This window comes from Carcharhinus amblyrhynchos, chromosome 13 (genome assembly GCF_965287045.1).
Source record: "Carcharhinus amblyrhynchos chromosome 13, sCarAmb.v2.hapA, whole genome shotgun sequence".
Classification (NCBI taxonomy): domain Eukaryota; kingdom Metazoa; phylum Chordata; class Chondrichthyes; order Carcharhiniformes; family Carcharhinidae; genus Carcharhinus; species Carcharhinus amblyrhynchos.
Window position 1 is genome coordinate 71,637,074 of NC_137336.1, and position 24,195 is coordinate 71,661,268.

General features: G+C 52.9%; 1 protein-coding gene across 1 annotated transcript; it reads left to right on the plus strand.

Annotated features, from left to right (window-relative positions):
• The first annotated feature begins 1,017 nt into the window (after positions 1 to 1,017).
• Positions 1,018 to 19,461, plus strand: LOC145351975 (mitochondrial import receptor subunit TOM40B-like). The gene is given in 10 exon segments (XM_080201820.1): positions 1,018 to 1,239; positions 7,328 to 7,395; positions 7,659 to 7,748; positions 7,990 to 8,014; positions 8,017 to 8,090; positions 10,804 to 10,909; positions 11,010 to 11,132; positions 11,353 to 11,429; positions 17,934 to 18,036; positions 18,457 to 19,461. Coding segments are annotated over 10 exon segments (885 nt in total). The 5' UTR covers positions 1,018 to 1,160; the 3' UTR covers positions 18,597 to 19,461.
• Positions 19,462 to 24,195: the final 4,734 nt, after the last annotated feature.

Below are 24,195 nucleotides of genomic sequence, written 5' to 3' on the forward strand. Positions count from 1 at the left end.
ATCAACTTAATACAAGGTAGATCCATTTAAAAGCCTGATGGCAGCAGGGAAGAAGCTGTTCTTAAGTCGTAGCGGACATGCCAAATTTCCTTAGCTCCCTGAGAAAGTAGAGGCGTTGGTGGGCTTTCTTAACTATAATGTCTGCATGGGGGGAACCACGATCTGAACACACAAACTTGATCTGATTATGTGATCTGAACACACAAACTTGAAGCCCTCGACCCTTTCTACTTAAACCTCCTCCCCCAACTTTTGGGGTTTAAAACCCCAAAATAGTCACACCTTTATCTAGAGAACGTGACATTACCTCCCCTTTCCCCCAAAACCTCCAGCCTCTCCAGTTAGTGGAAAAGTGATTCTCAGCGTCTCCTCTTTGAACCCCTCAGATTCCCTCTGATTTTGTGGTCAGCCCTGTGAGGGATGGACAGATATTTGGCTGTGACGGTGTAAGGGGGGTGGAGGGAACATAGTCATTGCATGTAGGCATCAGGCAAAGAGAGTTCGGAGAGGAAAGAGGTGACTCGACCTGTGGCTGTGATGATGTAAAGTTTGAATAGCCCCTTTGGTTGATCGGGGAGCTGTTTGGTCTGGTCTGGTCTAGGCTGATGGAATGGGGGCTGGTGGTGAGGTCGAGATGTGAGTAGGAAATCTCAGTGTCACAGGACAGAGGCGTCAAAGGACCAGAGGAGGAAGAGCAGAGGAGGGAGGGGAAGGTCTCGCTTTAAAGAGCTGCCACGGTTCGAAACATCCCCATGTGCGATGGAAACATCAAACACCTTTACCCCACTATGAAGAAAAATATACATTCGCAAATAAAAACACCTCAGGACACGTTATCCGCCACTTGTTGTTGACAGGAGGCGGTCCGGGGAGGTGGAGACTGAATATGTCGTAACGTCAACGGCAGAGGAATGTTTAACGTCACAAAGCGGACGTCATTCAGACAGCAAGAAGGCGACGTCACGCGTCACTGGGCCGCTCGGCGTCTGACGTCATCGCTGCCCGTCCGGCGCCGCGCTTGCGCAAGCTCCAAGATGGCGCCTCCCGTAGGCGGCGGTTGGCGGAAATGAAAAAAGACACAAGCGGAGAGTTTCAGGAAAATACAATCAATTATAACGCTCTCCGCTTATTCCCATGTGGACGGGTGCGAGCTCCGAGCCATGGGAAACTGGGCAGCAGCCGAACGCCGGCGGTTTCACAATCCCGGCAGCTTTGAGCGGCTGCACCGGCAGTGCAAAGGTCGAGGGTGGGGCTAAGGGAGGGGGCGGAGTTTGGAGGGGAGGGGGGGAGGGCGGGGCAGGGGGGAGGGCGGGGCAGGGAGGAGGGCGGGGGAGGGGCGGGGCGGGGAGGGGGAGGGGCGGAGCAGGGAGGGGGTGGGGGCGGGGGCGGGGGAGGGGGTGGGGGGGGCGGGGGAGGGGGTGGGGAGGGGCGGGGGAGGGGGTGGGGAGGGGCGGAGCAGGGAGGGGGTGGGGGCGGGGGAGGGTCGGAGCAGGGAGGGGGTGGGGGCGGGGGAGGGTCGGAGCAGGGAGGGGGCGGGGGCGGGGGAGGGTCGGAGCAGGGAGGGGGCGGGGGCGGGGGAGGGTCGGAGCAGGGAGGGGGCGGGGGCGGGGGAGGGTCGGAGCAGGGAGGGGGCGGGGGCGGGGGAGGGGCGGAACAGGGAGGGGGCGGGGGCGGGGGAGGGGCGGAGCAGGGAGGGGGCGGGGGCGGGGGAGGGGCGGAGCAGGGAGGGGGCGGGGGAGGGGCGGAGCAGGGAGGGGGCGGGGGCGGGGGAGGGGCGGAGCAGGGAGGGGGTGGGGGCGGGGGAGGGGCGGAGCAGGGAGGAGGGCGGGGGAGGTGCGGAGCAGGGAGGCGGGGCAGGGAAGTGGGGGAGGGGCAGGGAGGAGTGTGGGGCAGGGGCGGGGGAGGGGCAGGGAGGAGGGTGGGGCAGGGGAGGGGCGGGTGAGGGGCAGGGAGGAGGGCGGGGCAGGGGAGGGGCGGGTGAGGGGCAGGGAGGAGGGTGGGTGAGGAAATGAGCTGGGTCAGGTGGTTGAGGTTGCAGTAGGTGAACATGTGGCTAATAGTGACCACAATTCCATCTACTTTAGGATACGAATGGAAAAAGATGAGAGCTGTCCTAAGGGGAGGGTGCTAAATTGGGGGAAGGCGAGATACAGCCGGATTAGGCAGGAGCTTAGGGATACAGACTGGGATAGGCTGTTGGAAGACAAGACCACGTTAGGCATGTGGGAGTCTTTCAAGGGAAAACTGCAAAAGATGCAGGAAAGGCATGTGCCAGTTAGGAGAAAGGATGGGAAAGGTAGGATTAAGGAACCGTGGATTACTAGAGATATAGAAGACGAGAGGCGTATGTCAGGTCTAAGCAGCTGGGAACGGAGAGAGCGTTGGAGGAATACAGAGAGAGTAGGAGGGATCTCAAATGGGGAGTTAGGAGAGCAAAGAGGGGACATGAGATGACTTTGGCAGGTAGGGTTAAGGAGAATCCAAAGGCGTTTTACTCCTATCTTAAGAACAAAAGGGTGGCTAGGGGTAAAATTGGTCCTCTCAGGGACAGACGAGGGGAATTGTGCTTAGAGGCAGAGGGAATGGGGGAGATCCTGAATGAATACTTTGCGTCGGTATTCACAATGGAGAGGGGCTTGATGTCTAGTACAGTCATTGAGGGAGCGGTAGACCGATTGAAAGATCTATTGATTACGAGGGAAGAAGTGCTTGGGCTGTAGAGGGCATTAAAATCAATAAATCTCCGGGGCCTGATTGCATTTATCCTAGGCTGCTTAGAGAGGCGAGGGATGAGATTGCTGGGCCTCTGACGCAAATCTTTGTCTCTTCTTTGGACACAGGTGAGGTCCCAGAGGACTGGAGGATAGCGAACGTGGTACTGTTGTTTAAAAAGGGTAGGAGGGATAGCCCGGGTAACTATAGGCCAGTGAGCTTAACGTCAGTGGTAGGTAAGTTGATGGAGAGGATTCTTAGGGATAGGATGTATGCACACTTGGAGCGTTGCGATCTGATTAAGGATACGCAGCATGGCTTTGTCAAGGGGAAGTCTTGCCTTACGAATCTGGTAGAATTCTTTGAGGAGGTGACAAAAACGGTTGACGAAGGACGAGCCGTTGATGTCGTCTATATGGATTTCAGTAAGGCGTTTGACAAAGTCCCTCATGGTAGGTTGGTACAGAAGATTAAAGCTCATGGGATATGTGGTCAGGTATCTAGATGGGTAGAGAACTGGCTTGCAAAGAGGAGTCAGAGAGTAGTTGTGGAGGGGTCTTTTTCTAGCTGGAGGTCTGTCAGAGGAGTCAGAGAGTAGTTGTGGAGGGTCTTTTCTAGCTGGAGGTCTGTCACTAGTGGTGTGCCGCAGGCTCGGTACTGGGACCTCTTCTCTTTGTAGTGTATATAAATGATTTGGAAGAGGGAGTAGGTGGTGTGATCAGCAAATTTGCTGATGACACCAAGATGGCTGGATTGGCAGGCAGTGAGGAGCAGTGTCTGGCAATACAGCAGGATATTGATAGGCTGTTGATTGGGCAGATACGTGGCAAATGGAGTTTAATCCGGATAAATGTGAGGTGATGCATTTTGGCCGGAATAATGTAGGGGGAAGTTATATGATAAAGGGTAAGCCCGTAAGGAGTATAGAGTTGCAGCGAGACCTGGGGGTGCAAGTGCACAAGTCTTTGAAGGTGGCAGTGCAAGTGGAGAGTGTGGTGAAGAAAGCCTATGGTATGTTAGCCTTTATAGGAAGGGGTATAGAGTACAAGAGCTGGAGTCTAATGTTGCAGTTGTACAGAACGTTGGTTTGGCCGCATTGGAGTACTGCGTACAGTTCTGGTCACCTTACTACCGGAAGGACGTGGAGACTCTGGAGAGAGTGCAGAGGAGGTTTACCAGGATGTTGCCTGGTATGGAAGGACTGGGGTATGAGGAAAGATTGAAGAAATTGGGGGCCCTTTTCCCTCGAAAGACGTCGACTGAGGGGGGATCTAATAGAGGTATATAAGATTATGAAGGGTATAGATAGAGTAAACAGAGGTAAGCTATTTCCTATAATAGAGACACGTAGGACAAGGGCCATGGACTTAAGGTGAGGGGGAGCGGTACAACACAGATATTAGAGGGAGGTTTTTCACACAGAGGGTAGTGGGGGTATGGAATGCTCTGCCAAGTAAGGTGGTGGAGGCTAACACACTAGAGTCCTTCAAGAATAACTTAGACAGGCACATGACTGAGTTGGAGATGGGTGGATATAGGAGAACCTTTTAAATAAGGGTCATTAGCATTGGGGCGTCCTGGTAATGTAAATGGGTATAGTATGATAATGTTTTTTCTCTTTCATTCACAGGTTTTAAGTCAATAGGGGTCATGGGTAGAGAGGTGGACTGGTGGTGTTGAGATGGCGGCGCGGGCTCGTTGGGCCGAAGGCCTGTTTCCCGGGCTGATTTTGTTCTTTGTTCTTTTGTTCTTTGGGGGGGGAGAAGGGCGGGTGTGGGGGTGGGGGGAGAAGGGCGGGTGTGGGGGTGGGGGGAGAAGGGCGGGTGTGGGGTGGGGGGAGAAGGGCGGGTGTGGGGAGGGGGGGAGAAGGGCGGGTGTGGGGGAGGGGGGAGAAGGGCGGGTGTGGGGGAGGGGGGAGAAGGGCGGGTGTGGGGAGGGGGGAGAAGGGCGGGTGTGGGGGAGGGGGGAGAAGGGCGGGTGTGGGGGAGGGGGGAGAAGGGGGGGTGTGGGGGAGGGGGGGAGAAGGGCGGGTGTGGGGGAGGGGGGGGGAAGGCGGGTGTAGGGGAGGGGGGAGAAGGGCGGGTGTGGGGGAGGGGGGGAGAAGGGCGGGTGTAGGGGAGGGGGGGAGAAGGGCAGGTGTGGGGGAGGGGGGGAGGGGGAGAAGGGCGGGTGTGGGGGAGGGGGGGAGGGGGGAGAAGGGCGGGTGTGGGGGAGGGGGGAGGGGGGAGAAGGGCGGGTGTGGGGAGGGGGGGAGGGGGGAGAAGGGCGGGTGTGGGGAGGGGGGAGAAGGGCGGGTGTGGGGGAGGGGGGGAGGGGGAGAAGGGCGGGTGTGGAGGCGGAGGGAGAAGGGCGGGTGTGGGGGGAGAAGGGCGGGTGTGGGGGAGGGGGGAAGGGGTGGAGAAGGGCGGGTGGAGGGGGGGGAGAAGGCGGGTGTGGGGGGAGAAGGGCGGGTGTGGGGGAGGGGGGAGAAGGGCGGGTGTGGGGAGGGGGGAGAAGGGCGGGTGTGGGGAGGGGGAGAAGGGCGGGTGTGGGGAGGGGGCGAGAGGGGGGAGAAGGCGGGTGTGGGTCGGGTGTGGGAGAAGGGCGGGTGTGGGGGGGGGAGAAGGGCGGGTGTGGGGGGGGGAGAAGGGCGGGTGTGGGGAGGGGCGGAGAGGGGGAGAAGGGCGGTTGGGGGAGGGGGCGAGAGGGGGAGAAGGGCGGGTGTGAGGGGGGGTGAAGGGCGGGTGTGGGGGGGGGAGAAGGGCGGGTGTGGGGGGGGAGAAGGGCGGGTGTGTGGGGGGGGGAGAAGGGCGGGTGTGGGGGGGGGGGAGAAGGGCGGGTGGGGGGGGGGGAGAAGGGGGGTGGGGGGAGGGAGAAGGGGGAGAAGGGCGGGTGGGGGGGAGGGAGAAGGGGGAGAAGGGCGGGTGGGGGGAGGGAAGAAGGGGGAGAAGGGCGGGTTGGGGGGGAGGGAGAAGGGGAGAAGGGCGGTTGCGGGGGGAGAAGGGCGGTTGGGGGGGAGAAGGGCGGGTGGGGGGGAGGGAGGGGGGAGAAGGGCGGGGGGGGGAGGGAGAAGGGGGAGAAGGGCGGTTGGGGGTGGAGGGAGAAGGGCGGGTGGGGGGAGGGAGAAGGGCGGGTGGGGGGGAGGGAGAAGGGCGGGTGGGGGGAGGGAGAAGGGGAGAAGGGCGGTTGCGGGGGAGAAGGGCGGGTGGGGGGGGGAGAAGGGGGAGAAGGGCGGGTGGGGGGGGGAGAAGGGGGAGAAGGGCGGGTGGGGAGGGGGAAGGGGGGAGAAGGGCGGGTGGGGAGGGGGAGGGGGAGAAGGGCGGGTGGGGAGGGGGAAGGGGGGAGAAGGGCGGGTGGGGAGGGGGAAGGGGGGAGAAGGGCGGGTGGGGAGGGGGAAGGGGGGAGAAGGGCGGGTGGGGAGGGGGAAGGGGGGAGAAGGGCGGGTGGGGAGGGGGAAGGGGGGAGAAGGGCGGGTGGGGGGGAGGGGGGGCGAGAAGGGCGGGTGTGGGGGAGGGGGCGAGAGGGGGGGAGAAGGGCGGGTGTGAGGGGGGGAGAAGGGCGGGTGTGGGGGAGAGGGGGCGAGAAGGGCGGGTGTGGGGGGAGAGGGGGCGAGAAGGGCGGGTGTGGGGGAGGGGGGAGAAGGGCAGGTGTGGGGGAGGGGGAAGAAGGGCGGGTGTGTGGGGGTAGAAGGGCGGGTGTAGGGGGGTAGAAGGGGGGGTGAGGGGGAGGGCGGGTGTGAGGGGGGAGAAGGGCGGGTGTGGGGGGGGAGAAGGGCGGGTGTGGGGGAGGGGGGGGAGAAGGGCGGGTGTCGGGGGGGGCGAAGGGTGTCGCGGAGGGGGCGAATGGTGTCGGGGGAGGGGGTTAGGGGAGGGAGGAAGGAAGATGGGGTAGGGGAGTAAAGATAGGGCTGTTGGGGAGAAGGGGTAGGAGAGTGGGGAAGAAGGGTAGGGGAGCGGCTGAGAAGGGGAGGGGAAGTTGGGGGGAGAATGGGTGGGGTAGGGAGGGGGCAGAATGGGGAGGGTAGGTGAAGGAGGGGGAGGGAGGTTAGGGTGGGGGAGGAGGGGTGAAGGGGGACAGAGGAGGAGAGGAGAGTGGGTGGAGGACGGGGTGAGGGAGGAGTGGGGTTGTGGGGGGGAGCAGTGGGGCAGAGTTTGGGTAGAGATGAGAGGTCAGGTTGATTCGATGCGAAGGAGAAGTAGTGAGCAATACCTTGGACGGGGGGTGCAGCTGAGAGGGAGGGTTTAGTCTGAGACAATATTGTCAAGCAGATCCAGGAAGGAGGGGTTACAGGGAGAGAGTGTGAATACTGGGGGGTAGGTGAGAACTTTGGGGCAGAGCTGAGGCGGAGTGGGTAGATGAGGGGGAAGGCCCAGAATAGACAAAACAGGGCTGCGGAGGACTTGTTCAGAGAGGATGGTGTGACCAGGGTGTGGATGCTCATGTGGGCAGGGCCAGCCAAGCAGCTGGAGATGGGGGTGGTTCAATTGGGTGAAATGGGGGTGTGTGTAAGATGAATCTGAGCTATTCCCCATCTATTCCCCATCTATTCCCCATCTATTCCCCATCTGTTCCCCATCTGTTCCCATCTGCATCTTGACTGAATTAATGCTGAAATCTCTGTTTTTGGTCCCAGCAGATGTTTTTCCTCAACAAATTGAAGGTGTCAAGCTTGTGATCAATAAAAACCTCAGCGAACATTTTCAGGTCAGTGTTCACTGTGCCCATCAAACACTCACAGAACAGGTACAGAATGGGGTTAGATACAGAGTAAATCTCCCCTCCACACTGTCCCCGTCAAACACCCCCAGAACAGGTACAGTAAGGGAGTAGATACAGGGTAAAGCCTAGTCCCAGTGTGAGCCAGTTTCCATCATGGGACCATACTGTCATCCAGTGTAGAGGCCATTTGATTGTTCTCAACTTTTGGATTCTGAACTGACTGGGCATTATGTCTTTTACATCCGCAGGCAGCTCATACCATCCACATGAGCTCCATGTCGCCACACTACCACTTCAATGCAACGTACTCGGGAACACAACAAGCCGGCCCTGGAGAGGTACGTCTGCTGGGTGGGTATGCTGGTGGGCTGATTGTCTGCTCCGCAGGACACACCATCAGGTTGTTCACTGAAGCTCTGTATCTTCCACGGTTGCTCTTGCTCTCTCCATCTAATTACTCTCTCAGAATCTGTCTCTGTTCCGTTCATTAGTTCCATCCACCCCCACACCCCAGTGGGAGTGAATTGGAAGTGATTTGCTACTTTGGGATCTTAATTTTGTTTTTTCCTTCCTGTTCAGAATTTCCCCCTCCTGGTTGGTGAAATGGTAGTTCTGGAAGCTTAAATGCTCAGTGCATCCTCCTGCTGGCTGAGAGGATCCGCGCCAAAGCAGCTTTTCAGGTCTTGTGCCCTCACACGGCAATATTTACCCAATTTTTAATGTTGCTTTGGACTGGCAGAAGGGCCTTTGTGACTGTCCCTCCTGGGGATAGCTAGTGAATTTAAAAACAACAGGAACGGTGTCACGGCATTTAATTCAAATACAATCCTCACTCCGCTCCATTCCGATACAATCCTCACTCCGCTCCATTCCGATACAATCCTCACTCCGCTCCATTCCGATACAATCCTCACTCCGCTCCATTCCGATACAATCCTCACTCCGCTCCATTCCGATACAGTCCTCACTCCGCTCCATTCCGATACAGTCCACACTCCGCTCCATTCCGATACAGTCCTCACTCCGCTCCATTTGAGTACATTCCATAGGATTTAGGATTAGACAACACAGAAGCTGGCCGATCAGCCTGCTATGCCTATTTTGGATGTTTGATTTAGGTCTGCCATACTCTTTCCCCATTAGATTTTCCCTCTTCAATTGTTCATCCAAATCCCTGTTTAAGATGATGATTGAATAAGATTCCACTGCCCTCTTGGGCAACACATTCCAGGTCATAACTCGCTGTGTTTAATCGTGTCTTCTTATGTTGCCACTATTTCTTTTGCCGATCACCTTACATCTGTGCTGTCTGTTGCTTGATCCAGTTTTAAGTTTTAAAGTTAATTTATTAATATCACAAATAGGCTCACTTTAACACTGCAATGAAGTTAAGTGAAAATCCTCCAGTTGCCACACTCCAGCCTGTTCGGGTACACTAAGGGAGAATTTAGCATGGCCAATGCACTAACCAGCACATCTTTCAGAAAAAATCAGAGCACTGGAAGGAAACCCGTACAGAGGTGGAGAATATGCAGACTCCACACAGATGGTGACCCAAACTGGGAATCTAACCTGCGTCCCGGGCACTGTTAGGCAGCAGTGCTAAGTATTGTGCCACCGTGCACCAATGGAAATAATTTCTCCCTTTCGACTGTGGTCAGACCCCTCATCTTTTCGGAACACCTATATCCAATCTTATCTTCTCTTGGTCTGAGAAAATTGTTCGCAGCCCCTGTAATCTGTATATGTGATTTGAGTTTCTCAGTCATTGACTGTCAAACCATTGCCTCTGACTTCCTCACAGAAATCACAGAACCCTACAATGTAGAAAGAGGCCCTTTGGCCCATTGAGTCTGCACCAAACACAATCCCACCCAGGCCCTACCCCCATATCCCTACACATTTACCCACTAATCCCTCTAACCTACGCATCTCTGGACACTAAGGGGCATTTCCTAGCATGGCCAATCAACCTAACCCGCACATCTTTGGACTTCCTACCCACTCTGCTGCCCTTAATATGTCGACTCATCTGCCAAACTGCCCATCATAGTACCATCTTGTGGCTCTTTGGAAACTACACATTGCATAGGGGACAATACACCTCACTTTCAAAGTCTGAGAGGTTAGAATCATAGGATTAGAGGGATCTAGGTGTATGTGTACATAGATCCCTGAAAGTTGGGAATCAAGTAGATAAGGTTGTTAGGAAGGCATACGGTGTCTTGGCGTTTATTGGTAGGGGGATTGAATTTAGGAGCTGCAGCATCATGTTGCAACTGTACAAAACTCTGGTGCAGCCACACTTGGAGTATTGTGTGCAGTTCTGGTCCCCACATTATAGGAAGGATGTGGAGGCTTTGGAGAGGGTGCAGAGGAGGTTTACCAGGATGTTGCTTGGTAAGGAGGGGAGGTCCTATGAGGAGAGACTGAGGGATTTGAGGTTGTTTTCGTTAGAAAGAAGGCGGCTAAGAGGGGACCTTATTGAAACATATAAGATGATTAGAGGTTTAGATAGGGTGGACAGTGATAGCCTTTTTCCTCGGATGGAGAAAGCTAGCACGAGGGGGCATAGCTTTAAAGTAAGGGGTGGTAGTTATAGGACAGATGTCAGAGGTAGGTTCTTTACCCAGAGGGTGGTGAGGGATTGGAATGCCCTGACTGCTGCAGTTGTAAATGCGCCTAGTTTGGGGGCGTTTAAGAGATCTGTGGATAGGTTTATGGATGGAAAGGGATTGGTTTAGGTTAGAGGGTCATTGCTTTTTAACTGGTCGGCGCAACATCGTGGGCCGAAGGGCCTGTTCTGCGCTGTTATGTTCTATGATAGAATCAGTGCAGAAGGAAGCTATTCAGCCCACTGACCACAATCTCACCCAGGCCCTATCCCCATAAACCCAGCATTTACCCTAGCTAGTCTCCCTGACACTAAGAGGCGAATGAGCATGGCCAATCCACCTAACCTGCACATCCTTGTTTGGAATTACACAGCTGTGGACTAATCACTCCACTCCACTCCACTCCACCACACCGTTCCATTAAAGCTGTCTGTGTTCCCAGTAAAGGACAAGGGGATAGGGTCTGTGGAAGAGGGTCATGGGGAGGGAGAAGGAGAGGATGGGGGAGAAGATGGGGGAGAGGAGAGGGGAGGGGGTGGAGGGGGAACGGGTTTGGGGAGGGGAGGGGCAGTGAGCAGGAGATGCTGGTGGATGGGGTTGTGGGAGATGGGAGGGGCTGGGGGAACAGAAGGAACTGTGGAAGGGGGAAGGGGCTGTAGAAAAGGAGGTGTCTGAGGGAGTGAGGGTGTAAGAGGAGGAAAGGCTATGAGGGAGTGTTGGAGAAGGGGAGGGTGGGGGATCAGAGCAGGAATAATTATCACAGCTTTTCCTTACCCAGACACAACAAGATAGGTTTCTGACCTGGCAGTTTGATTCAGAGTATCGAGGTGACTCCTTCACCACAACCTTTACCCTCGGCAACCCGGACATCATCAATGAATCAGGTAAGGCTACGTGTTAAAGCAGGGGCGGTGGGCAGCTATGGGAGGTATACCTGATGTGGCTGAGCCTGAGATTTGAGCGTCTTATTCTTTCTCACCCTAGTGATTGTGGTCGGCCATTTTCTACAGAGCATCAGCCAGAACCTGGTCCTCGGAGGAGAGATGGTTTACCATCGGAGGCCAAACGAGGAAGGAGCGATCCTCACATTGGCTGGAAAGTACACAAGTGAGTGCTACGGTGAGGGGTGTGGGACATATTACTGCTACATTGAGGTATGTGGGAAATATCTATTACAGTGAGGAGTGTTGGATATGTCAGAGTGTTACAATGAGGAATGTGGGATATGTCAGAGTGTTGCAGTGAGGGATGTGGGGTACTTCAGTGTTGCGGTGAGGAGTGTGGGGTACATCAGTGTCTCTAACTCACTCTCTTATCTATTATACAGCCCCTCAGTGGATTGCTACTTTGAATATTGGTCGAGGTGGTGCTCATGCCAGTTATTACCACAGAGCTAATGATCAAGTGAGTGGGGATATTGAACCTGGAATTACCTGGTGTACTGCTCAAGTGTGGGATTTTGATTTGATTTATTATTGTCACGTGTATTAGCATACAGTGGAAAGTATTGTTTCTTGCACGGTATACAGACTAAGCATACCGTTCATAGAGGAGGAGACGAGAAAGTACAGAATGTAGTGTTACAGAGAAATATCAACTTAATATGAGGTAAGTCCATTCAAAAGTCTGATGTCAGCAGGGAAAATGCTGCTCTTGAGTTGGTTGTTATGTGTCCTCAGACTTCTGTATCTTTTGTCCAACGGAAGAAGGTTGAAGAGAGAATGTCTGGGTGTGTGGGGTCCTTGATTATGCTGACTGCTTTTCCGACTCAGTGGGAATTGTAGACAGGGTCAAGAGAGTTGGGATTTGTCCAATTCCCGGTGCCAGTCCATCTGCTTTCAAAGGTGAATGGATGCAATTGATAGAGCTTCTAAATTGGCAAAACACGAGTGACGCTGGAGGTCAAACGAAACTGATTTTGCCTTTGCTGATCGTTGCCTCAGTGAGGGACCATTTTGGGAACAGCGATCACAATTCGATAAGTTTCAGAATACTTGTAGAAAAGGGATAGAAAGTACTAATCTGGGGGAAGGACAACTAGTATTAGGCAGGAGCTAGGGAACGTAGACTGGGGTGCCTGTTTGAGCGTAAACCCACGTCCGATATATGGCAAGTTTTCAAAAGTCAATTGTTAACAATTCAGAATAAGTATATCCCTGTAAAAATGAAGAATAAAGATGGCAAGATTCAGGAACCCTGGATGACAAGAGAAATTGTGAGCTTAGTGAAAAAGAAGAAGGAGGCATAGATAATTTTCAGGAAATTGAAAACGGATAAGGTTCTAGAGGAATACAAAGAAAGCAGGAAAGAACTTAAACAGGGACTTAGGAAGGCTTAAGGGGCCATGAAATACCTTTGGTAGGCAGGATTAAGGAGAATCCCAGGGTTTTTTATGTGTATACAAGAAGGAAGAGGCTAGCCAAGGAAAGGGTGGGTCCACTCAAGAACAAAGTAGGGAATTTGTGTGTGGAGCCAGATGAGGTGGGTGAGGTCCTTAACGAGTACTTTGCATCAGTATTCACAAAAGAGAAGGATGTGGTGAATGGTGAGTGTCGAAAGGAGGATGTTGAGATAAAAAGGGAGGAGGCTTTGAAAAATATTAAGATGGACAAGTCCCCAGGCCAAATAGGATTTATCTCAGGAGAGAGGCAAGGGAAGAAATTGCTGAGGTCTTGGCCAAAATCTTTGTATCCTCTTTAGGCATGATGAGGTACCAGAGGATTGGAGAGTAACATTGTTGCTCTGTTTAAGAAAGGCAGAAGAGACAATTCAAGAAATTACAGACCTGTGAGCCTTACATCAGTGGTGGGGAAATTATTGGAGCAGATTTTTGGGGACAGGATGTACTCACATCTGGAAGAGAATAGGGTTATTAGTGATAGGCAGCGTGGTTTTGTGAAGGGGAGGTCGCTTCTCACAAATTTCACTGAGTTCTTTGAGGAAGTGACAAAAAAAATTGACCTGGGCAGGGCAGTGGATGTTGTGTATGTGGATTTTAGTAAAGCCTTCAATAAGGTTCCTCATTGCTGATACACAAGGTGAAGTCATTTGGGATCTGAGGTGAGCTGGTAAGATGGATATAAAACTGGCTTAGGCATAGAAAGCAGACAGCAGCAGTGGAAGGGTACTTTTCCTTCTGGAGGTCTGTGATAAGCTGTGTTTAAATGGATCAGTGCTGGGGCCTCTTTTGTTTGTAACATCTGATGCAGATGGAGGAGGAGAAAGTAGGATCCCAGACCTGTGTCCTTTGTTTGAACAGAGGGGAGTACAATAGGATGAGAGAGGAATTGGCGAATGTAGATTGGGGGCGCAGATTGGTCGGTAGGTCTGCTGAGGAACAGTGGAGGATCTTTAAGGAGATCTTTCCTGGTGCTCAGCAGGAATTTATTCCGATGGTAAAGAAGGATCGTAGGAGAAGAGATAATCAGCTGTGGATAACAAAGGAGATAAAGGAGAGTATTAAATTAAAAGCTGATGCGTTTAGAGTGGCTAAAAGTAGTGGGCGAGAAGAGGATTGGGAGACGTTTAAATATCAACAAAGAATGACGAAGAAGTTGATAAAGAAAGGAAGGATAGACTATGAATCTAGGCTAGCGCTTAATATAAAAAAGGATAGTAAGAGTTTTTATAAATATATAAAAAGGAGGAGGCTGGCTAGGGTGAACGTTGGACCCTTAGAGGATGAGAGGGGGGATTTAGTGGTGAGGGATGAGGAAATGGCTGAGGCCTTGAATAACTTTTTTGCTTCGGTCTTCACGGAGGAGGACGCGAATAGTTTGCCGGGTGTTAATGATGGAAAGATGGTAGGAGTGGAGGGCCTGAATGAGATCATTGTTACTAGAGAGGCAGTGCTTGACAGACTAGAGGGACTGATGGTGGACAAGTCCCCAGGACTGGATGGAATGCATCCAAGGGTTCTGAAGGAAATGGCGGAGGTGGTAGTAGATACCTTAGTGATTATTTTCCAAACCTCGCTGGATTCTGGGGAAGTGCCGGAAAATTGGAAAACGGCTAATGTTACGCTGCTGTTTGAAAGGGTAGCAGGCAAAAGGCAGGGAATTATAGGCCGGTTAGTTTAACGTCTGTTGTAGGAAAAATGCTTGAATCCGTCATGAAAGAGGAAATAGCGAGCCACCTTGAGAAGAATTGTTTGATAGAGCAGACGCAGCACAGATTCGTTAAGGGGAAGTCGTGTCTGACGAATTTATTGGAATTCTATGAGGATGTGTCTAGTGCGGTGGATAGAGGGGAACAGGTGGATGTGGTGTTTCTCGATTTTCAGAAGGCGTTTGATAAGGTGCCGTACAAAAGGTTGTTACAGAAGGTTAGGGGGCATGGAGTTGGGGGTAAGGTGTTAGCATGGATAGGGGATTGGCTGTCAAATAGGAGGCAGAGAGTGGGTGTCAATGGGTGCTATTCGGATTGGCGGTTGGTGACTAGTGGAGTGCCCCAGGGATCGGTGCTGGGGCCTTAGCTATTTAACATTTATATAGATGATCTGGAGGAGGGAGCCGAGTGTAAGGTGTCAAAATTTGCTGATGACACAAAGATAAGTGGAACAGCAAATTGTGCGGAGGGTGTAGAAAGTCTGCAGAGGGATCTAGATAGGCTGAGCGAGTGGGCGAGGACCTGGCAGATGGAATACAATGTTGGCAAGTGTGAGGTTATCCACTTTGGTAGGAATAATAGTAGGAAGGACTACTACTTATAGGGCGAAAAGCTGCAGCATGCTATGGTGCAGAGGGACCTGGGGGTCCTTGTGCACGAGTCCCAAAAACTTAGCCTACAGGTGCAGCAGGTGGTCAGGAAGGCAAATGGGATGCTGGCCTTCATAGCGAGGGGGATTGAATATAAAAGTGGGGAGGTCTTGCTGCAACTGTACAGGGCACTGGTGAGGCCGCAGCTGGAGTACTGGTTGCCGTTTTGGTCGCCGCACTTGTGCAAGGATATTTTGGCCTTGGAGGGAGTGCAGAGGAGGTTCACTAGGCTGATACCGGAGTTGAGGGGGTTGAGCTATGAAGAGAGGCTGAATAGACTGGGCTTGTACTCGTTAGAGTTTAGAAGGATGAGGGGGGATCTTATTGAGACGTATAAGATGATGAATGGGATGGATAGAGTAGAGGTGGAGAGGTTCTTCCTGCTCAGAAAGGACAGCAGGACTAGAGGGCACAGCCTCAAGATAAGTGGGGGGGGGCAGTTTAGAACAGAGTTGGGGAGGAACTTCTTCACTCAAAGGGTGGCGAATCTCTGGAATTCTCTGCCCGTTGAAGTGGTGGAGGCTATCTCGCTAAATATATTTAAGTCGCAGGTAGATAGGCTTTTGGTAGGCAAGGGGATTAAGGGTTATGGGGAGAAAGCGGGAAGGTGGAACTGAGCCACTTCAGATCAGCCCTGTTCTTATTGAATGGTGGGGCAGGCTCGAAGGGCTAGGTGGCCTATTCCTGCTCTTATTTCTTATGTTCTAATATATATAAATGATTTGGAGGAAAATGTAAGTGGTCTGATTAGTAAGTTTGCAGAGGATACAAAAGTTGGGTGAGTAGCGGATAGTGAGGATTGTAAGAGGATGCAGCAGGCTGTAAATCGGCTGGAGACCTGGGCCGAAAGATGGCGGATGGAATTTAGCCTGGACAAATGTCGGGTGATGCGATTTGGAAGATCTACTGCAAAAGAAAAGTATATGGTCGAGCCCTTAGAAATATTAGCATGCAACAGTTCCCTGACAGTGGCAACTCAGATAAACAAGGTGGTCAAGAAGGCGTATGGCAAGCTGGCCTTCATTGGTAGAGGCACTGAGTATAGGAATTTGAAAATAATGTTGCAGCTCTATAAGACTTTGGTTATTCCACATTTGGCGTATTATGTACAATCCTAGTACATAACTGAAAGCAGGATTTTGAGATAAAAAGGGAGGAGGCTTTGGAAAATAGAAAGATGGAAAAGTCCCCAGGCCAATTAGGATTTATCTCGGGATACTGAGAGAGGCAAGGGAAGAAATTGCTGAGGCCTTAGCCAAAATCTTTGTATCCTCTTTAGTCATGATGAAGTACCAGAGGATTGGAGAGTAACTAACATTGTTGATCTATTTAAGAAAGGCAGAAGAGACAATTTGAGAAATTACAGACCTGTGAGCCTCACATCAGTGGTGGGGAAATTATTGGAGCAGATTTTTAGGGACAAGATGTAATCACATCTGGAAGAGAATGGGCTTATTAGTGATAGGCAGCATGCTTTTGTGAAGGGGAGGTCGTGTCTCATAAATTTCCTTGAGTTCTTTGAGGAAGTGACAAAAAAATCTGGAAGGATGTTGATGCATTGGAAAGGGTGCAGAAGAGATTTATCAGGATGTTGCCTGTTTTGGAGGATCTGGACTATGAAGAAAGGTTGAACAAACTTGGATTGTTTTCATTGGAGCATCAGAGGATGAGAGGGCACCTGATAGAGGTTTACAAGATTATGATGGGCTTGGATAGAGTGGATAGTCAGAATCTTTTTCCCAGGGTCAAAGGGTCAATTACTCGAGGGGCATGGGTTGAAAATGAGAGGGGAAAAGTTTAAAAGCAATATAAGGGGCAAGTTTTTCACACAGGGGATGATGAATACCTGGAACGTGCTGCCAGTGGAATCTGATTCTATAAAAATGTTCAAGTTCGATACATGAATAGGCTGGGAATAGAACATAGAGGCAAGAAAGTATGAGATCAAAGAGGCATCTGTATCGGCACAGATTTGATGGGCCGAAGGGCCTGTTCCTGTGCTGTACTGTTCTTTGTTCTGTGCTTGGATGCCTGTGTGCACTGATCATTCAGAGGTCATGAACAGTTCAGAAGATAATCTGAAGGGTCTGTGGGAAATTGCCATTTCAGTGCCGTGAGCTGGAATGTCATAGAACATAGAACATTACAGCGCAGAACAGGCCCTTCGGCCCACGATGTTGCGCCGACCAGTTAAAAAACAATGACCCTCTAACCTAAACCAAACCCTTACCATCCATAAACCTATCCACGGATCTCTTAAACGCCCCCAAACTAGGCGCATTTACAACTGCAGCATGGGGTAGGATTCATTCTTCTGTAGGTTCACCAACAGTAATCTGAGCTTACCTGGGCACCAGGTGCACTCAGCAGTTTGTATGGAACTTGCAAGGAGGGCAGCATAGATTTAAGGGAATGAATGACACCCAGGGGTAAATTTTCCCATTCCACCCACCACGGAAATCGTAGCGGGCGAAGGGCAGACCACAGAGAAGTCTGTTGACCACAGGCGGGATTTTCTGGTTTCATGGAATCATAGAATCCGTACTGTACAGAAGGAGGCCATTCGGCCCATCTAGTCTGCACTGACAACAATCCCACCCAGGCCCTATCCCCATATGGGCCGAAGGGCCTCTTTCTGCACTGTAGGGTTCTATGATTCTATGAGAACCCCACACATTTTACCCTGCTAATTCCCGACACTAACGGACAATTTAGCATGGCCAATCAACCTATCTGCACATCTTTCGGGGCGAACGTGGCCGGAAAATCCCGTCTCTGGACTCCAAGGGATAAATTTCTAAGGAGACGTTACACAAATTAACATCATTGTGGCAATTGAGAAGGCGATGTGGGGAGCTGATTGACATTGTTCATGGGATTAAGCGGGGGAGGGGAAGTGAAGCTATTTCTGCTGAGTGGGGTATTCAGGATTAAGAGGGGCAGGATCTAAAATTCAGAACCAGACTTGTCAGGAGTGAAATTAGGAATTGTTCCGGCATGAAATGGTCAAGGTTTTGCAGGATCAGCAGCAGTAACGTTGAGTGGCAGGATCAGTCATGGGGATCTAACAACATCTCCCTGCTCCAGTCCGAGGTGGGGGCTTTCTCAGCCATTTACCATACTAACGTTTTGGGACTTGCTTACCCTGCAGGTTCAGGTAGGCGTGGAGTTCGAGGCGAGCATACAATCCCGGGAGACCACCTTCTCATTCGGATACCAGCTTGATGTTGCACCGGCTAACATGGTGTTCAGAGGTGAGGCTGTAGAATGGAGGGGCATTTGGAGAGGGAGGGGACTGCGAGGGTCAAGAGCATGTGGGAGAGACAGAGAGACATGGGGGAAAGTGAAGTGACCTGGGTTTCGGGTGGTGGAGTAGGAGTCTCATGGTCTGGAGTATTGAGGGATCTCACAGTGTGGGTGGGGGTGAGGAGTCGCACAGTCTGGGGGGTGGGTGGTGAGGAATCTCAGTCTTGGGTGGGGGGGGGTGGGGGGGGGCTGCCGTGAGGAATCTCTCAGTCGGGAGGTGAGGAGTCTGTCATTTGGGGTGGTGGGGAATCTCTCAGTCTGGGGGGAAGTGAGAAGTCTCTCAGTCTGGGGGTGGGGGGCAGGGGGTCCAGAAGGAGGGAAAACACTGGGCCTGCCACTTACTGTGACCTCTCCACTCTGACCTCCAGGCTCGCTGGACAGTAACTGGGTTGTTGGGGGCGTGCTGGAGAAGAGGCTCACCCCGTTACCTCTTACCTTTGCCCTGGGGGCCTTCATGGACCACATAAAGAGCAAGTTTCAATATGGCTTCAGCGTCACAGTCTGTTGAACGGACCAGGACGGGCTCACAAGGGACGCTGGAAGGGGCTGCCTGAAAATGGCACTGGAGCCAGTCATAAATCAGGACGAAAGGGCATTGTGACTCTCCCGGTGTCTGTATGGGTGGGGTTGATAAATGTCTGACTACTGTCGCACTGAGGCCAGTGCGCAATTATTTATTTGTGTTACCTGTTCATCCAGAAAACTGGGTTCTTGCTCTGGATTCTGAGCGTCACCAGAACCCGGGGCCATTCTCCCTGGCGCTGTGACAGTCAAGAGGAAATGTAATCAAGATGTTTACAATCGTGGAGGCTGGCAAAGGGAACCAGTGAAGGGTCAAGAGGCAGCTGCTGCATAGATCCCTGCCCATTGACAAAGGAAGTAGACAAGATGGGTGTGAATGTCTTCTATCCAGCAGTGAGGATCTGCACTGACAGCACGCGGTGACTTGGTCACAGCTTCTGAAAGGGGAAGGAAGAAATGTCATCAACGTGGACAAGAACAAATGCAGGAATTCCAGAGCTTCTAGAATCCAGTCAGGGTTGATATTTGCGGTGATAGAAATTGAGGGGTGCGAATACAGAAGCAAGAATTTAAGGAGAGCAAAGATCTTGGAGTGTCTGACACTGCGGCGCTCCCTCAGTGCCGACCCTCTGACACTGCGGCGCTCCCTCAGTGCCGACCCTCTGACACTGCGGCGCTCCCTCAGTGCCGACCCTCTGACACTGCGGCGCTCCCTCAGTGCCGACCCTCTGACACTGCGGCGCTCCCTCAGTGCCGACCCTCTGACACTGCGGCGCTCCCTCAGTGCCGACCCTCTGACACTGCGGCGCTCCCTCAGTGCCGACCCTCTGACACTGCGGCGCTCCGTCAGTGCCGACCCTCTGACACTGCGGCGCTCCGTCAGTGCCGACCCTCTGACACTGCGGCGCTCCGTCAGTGCCGACCCTCTGACACTGCGGCGCTCCGTCAGTGCCGACCCTCTGACACTGCGGCGCTCCGTCAGTGCCGACCCTCTGACACTGCGGCGCTCCGTCAGTGCCGACCCTCTGACACTGCGGCGCTCCGTCAGTGCCGACCCTCTGACACTGCGGCGCTCCGTCAGTGCCGACCCTCTGACACTGCGGCGCTCCGTCAGTGCCGACCCTCTGACACTGCGGCGCTCCGTCAGTGCCGACCCTCTGACACTGCGGCGCTCCGTCAGTGCCGACCCTCTGACACTGCGGCGCTCCGTCAGTGCCGACCCTCTGACACTGCGGCGCTCCGTCAGTGCCGACCCTCTGACACTGCGGCGCTCCGTCAGTGCCGACCCTCTGACACTGCGGCGCTCCGTCAGTGCCGACCCTCTGACACTGCGGCGCTCCGTCAGTGCCGACCCTCTGACACTGCGGCGCTCCGTCAGTGCCGACCCTCTGACACTGCGGCGCTCCGTCAGTGCCGACCCTCTGACACTGCGGCGCTCCGTCAGTGCCGACCCTCTGACACTGCGGCGCTCCGTCAGTGCCGACCCTCTGACACTGCGGCGCTCCGTCAGTGCCGACCCTCTGACACTGCGGCGCTCCGTCAGTGCCGACCCTCTGACACTGCGGCGCTCCGTCAGTGCCGACCCTCTGACACTGCGGCGCTCCGTCAGTGCCGACCCTCTGACACTGCGGCGCTCCGTCAGTGCCGACCCTCTGACACTGCGGCGCTCCGTCAGTGCCGACCCTCTGACACTGCGGCGCTCCGTCAGTGCCGACCCTCTGACACTGCGGCGCTCCGTCAGTGCCGACCCTCTGACACTGCGGCGCTCCGTCAGTGCCGACCCTCTGACACTGCGGCGCTCCGTCAGTGCCGACCCTCTGACACTGCGGCGCTCCGTCAGTGCCGACCCTCTGACACTGCGGCGCTCCGTCAGTGCCGACCCTCTGACACTGCGGCGCTCCGTCAGTGCCGACCCTCTGACACTGCGGCGCTCCGTCAGTGCCGACCCTCTGACACTGCGGCGCTCCGTCAGTGCCGACCCTCTGACACTGCGGCGCTCCGTCAGTGCCGACCCTCTGACACTGCGGCGCTCCGTCAGTGCCGACCCTCTGACACTGCGGCGCTCCGTCAGTGCCGACCCTCTGACACTGCGGCGCTCCGTCAGTGCCGACCCTCTGACACTGCGGCGCTCCGTCAGTGCCGACCCTCTGACACTGCGGCGCTCCGTCAGTGCCGACCCTCTGACACTGCGGCGCTCCGTCAGTGCCGACCCTCTGACACTGCGGCGCTCCGTCAGTGCCGACCCTCTGACACTGCGGCGCTCCGTCAGTGCCGACCCTCTGACACTGCGGCGCTCCGTCAGTGCCGACCCTCTGACACTGCGGCGCTCCGTCAGTGCCGACCCTCTGACACTGCGGCGCTCCGTCAGTGCCGACCCTCTGATATGGGGGTGGCACAGTGGTTAGCACTGCTGTCTCATAGCTCCAGGGACACGGTTTCAATTCCTGACTTGGGTGACTGTGTGGAGTCTACATGTTCTCTTTGTGTCTGCCTGGGGTTCCGTCGGGTGCTCCAGTTTCCTACACAGTCTGAAAGACGTGCTGGTTTGGTGCATTGGCCATGCTTATTTCTCCCTCAGTGTTGCTGAACCGGCACCAGAGTGTAGCGTTAGGCAATTTTCACAGTCACTTCATTGCAGTGTTAATGTAAGCCCACTTGTGGCTAATAAATACATTGTAATAAAGTGCGGCAGTGCTGCATCACTGACACCGCCACGCTTCTCAATACTGGCCCTCTTGACAGTGCTGGCTCTGTCAGTAGTGCACTCCCTCATTGCTGCATGAAGGCCATTCAGTCCATCTGGTTAATGATGATGCAGTTCCACATGTCCCTCCTCGCAATCTCTCTTCCTCTCCTGCCTCACTGTATCCTCCTATTCCTTTATCCCTTATCTGTTTCCCCAGGTTCCTCCTCAAATCCACTGGCACTATTCACTTCCAACCTCTGTGTGTGAGGTCCACATTCTTGTCACTCCCTGGAGGAAGCTGTTTCTTCTGATTTTCTGATTGGGTTTATCAGTGACTGCCTTATATTGATGGCCCTCATTTCTCTTCCCTCCCCGGGTGGAAATATTGGTCTGACCAAGTAATATAGAGAGCGGAGCTGTGCGCAGTTCTTCAAGTGTGGTCTAACTGAGGGATGTGCAGAGCAGAACTGTGCACAGTGCTCCAAGTGTAGTTTAACTAAGGGATATGGAAACCAGAACTGTGCACTGTGCTCCAAGTGTAGTTTAACTAAGGGATATGGAGACCAGAACTGTGCACAGTGCTCCAAGTGTAGTCTAACTAAGGGATATGGAGATAAACATTTGTGATTCCTCTGATTTCGAAGCAGACAATGTCCAAATACAGCAAAACCTGGACAATATCCAGACTTGAGCTGACAATTGCAAGTAGGATTCGTGCCACACAAATGCTAGGCAATGGCTTCGGAGTATTATTGCTAGACTATTTATCCAGAAACACAGCTAATGTTCTAGGTACCCAGTTTCGAATCCCGCCACAACAGGTGGTGGAACTTGAATTCAATAAAAACTGTCTGGAATTAGGAATCTAGTGATGACCACGAATCATTGTCGATTATCGGAAAAATCCATGTGGTTCACTAATGTCCTTTAGTGAAGGAAATTTGCCGTCTTTACCTCATAGATTCTCATAGAATCTCTACAGTGTAGAAGGAGGCCTTTCGGCCTATCGAGTTTGCACTGACCACAATCCCACCCATGCCCTAGTCCCTTAATCCCACATATTTACCTTGCTAATCCCCTGACATTAGGGTCAATTTAGCATGGCCAATCAACCTAATCCACACATTGGGCAGGATGACATGGCTTAATGGTTAGCACTGCTGCCTCACAGCGCCAGGGACCCAGGTTCAATTCCAGCTTCAGATCACTGTCTGTGTGGAGTCTGCATATTCTCCCTGTGTCTGCATGGGTTTCCTCCAGATGCTCTGGCTTCCTCCCACATTGCAAACATGTGCAGGTTAGGTGGATTGGCCATGCTATATTTACCATTAGTATCGGGGGATTAACAGGGTAAATAATGGGGTTATGGAGATAGGGCTTGGATGGGATTGTTGTTGGTGCAGACTTGCTGGGCCAAATGGCCTCCTTCTGCCGTGTGGGGATTTTATGATTCTTTGGACTGGGGGAGGAAACTGGAGCACTCAGAGGAAACCCACACAGACACAGGGAGAATGTGCAAAGTTCACACAGACAGTGACTTGAGGCCTGAATTGAACCTGGGCTAGCTTATATGTGATTCCAGAGCCCTAACAATGTTGTTAACTAAGCCTCAGGTAACTAGAAATGGGCAATAAAGCCAGTGCTGCCGATGTCCCACAAATGAATTAAAAAACTTTAACAAGAGATAATATAACATTGCCCCTTGACATACAATGGCATTATCATTGCTGAATTCCCCCCACTATCAAGATCTTGGAGAGTCCCATTGACCAGAAACTGAACTGGATAGGCACTGGAAACTGGAAAGCTGTGGTGAGTAACTCCATTCCCTCCTCCTCCTGCCTCCCCCCCCCCCCCCCCCCCCCCCCACCAAAGCCTATGGAATACTCTCTACTTGCCTGGATGAGTGCAACTCCATCAGTTCAAGAAACTCAACACCATCCAGCTCTGCTTTATTGGCACCTATAAATATTCACTCCCTCTACCACTGAAGCACAGCATAGACTGTGTGTACCACTTACAAGATGCACTGCAGGAAATCACTAAGTTCCTTAGGCAGCACCTTCCAAACCCACAACCACTACCGTCTAGAAGGACAAGAGCAGCGGATACCTGGGAACAGCACCGCCTGGAGGTTCTGACTTGGAAATGTATCGCTGTCAATGGCATTACGATATCTAAAGCCCCCACTGTCAACATCCTGGGGGTTACATTTGACCAGAAATTGAACTGGACCAATTGTATAAATACTGTGCCTAAGCTGTAGCAACCCATCACCACCTTTTCAAGAGCAAAAAGTGATGAGCAATAAATGTTGGTTGAACCAGTGACAACCATGTCACATGAATAAATCTAAAAAAAGTGGTCCAACTTTGGTCTAAATGAGGGATATGGAGACCAGAACCGTGCACATGTTACAAGTGAGGTTTACTGAGGCATATGGGACCAGAAATGTGCACAGTGCTCCAAGTGTGATCTAACCGAGAGATATGGGGACCAGAGTCGTGCACAGTACTCAAGTGTGATCTAACCCGAGAGATGTGGGGACCAGAGCTGTGCACAGTGCTCCAAGTGTGGTCTAAATTATGTTCTGCATTTCCCTTTGTAAAATGCATTCTTCCATGCCTCCTGCATTCTTTCACTTCTTTTGTATCATTAATATCAGACTAAAGATTCTTCCTGAAAGAGAGGGAACCTGGCATCAAATGGCAGCATCCTGCCAGAGCTAACAAACCTGGCTGATGAGAGTTCCTGACAGACTCCCTCTTTAAACAGGGTCTCTGACAGAGAGAGACTCCCTCTTTAAACAGGGCCCCTGACAGACATCCTCTTTAAACAGGTTCCTGACGGAGAGACTCGTAATTTATCCCAAGGGTGAAATGTAACTGATTTTCTCACC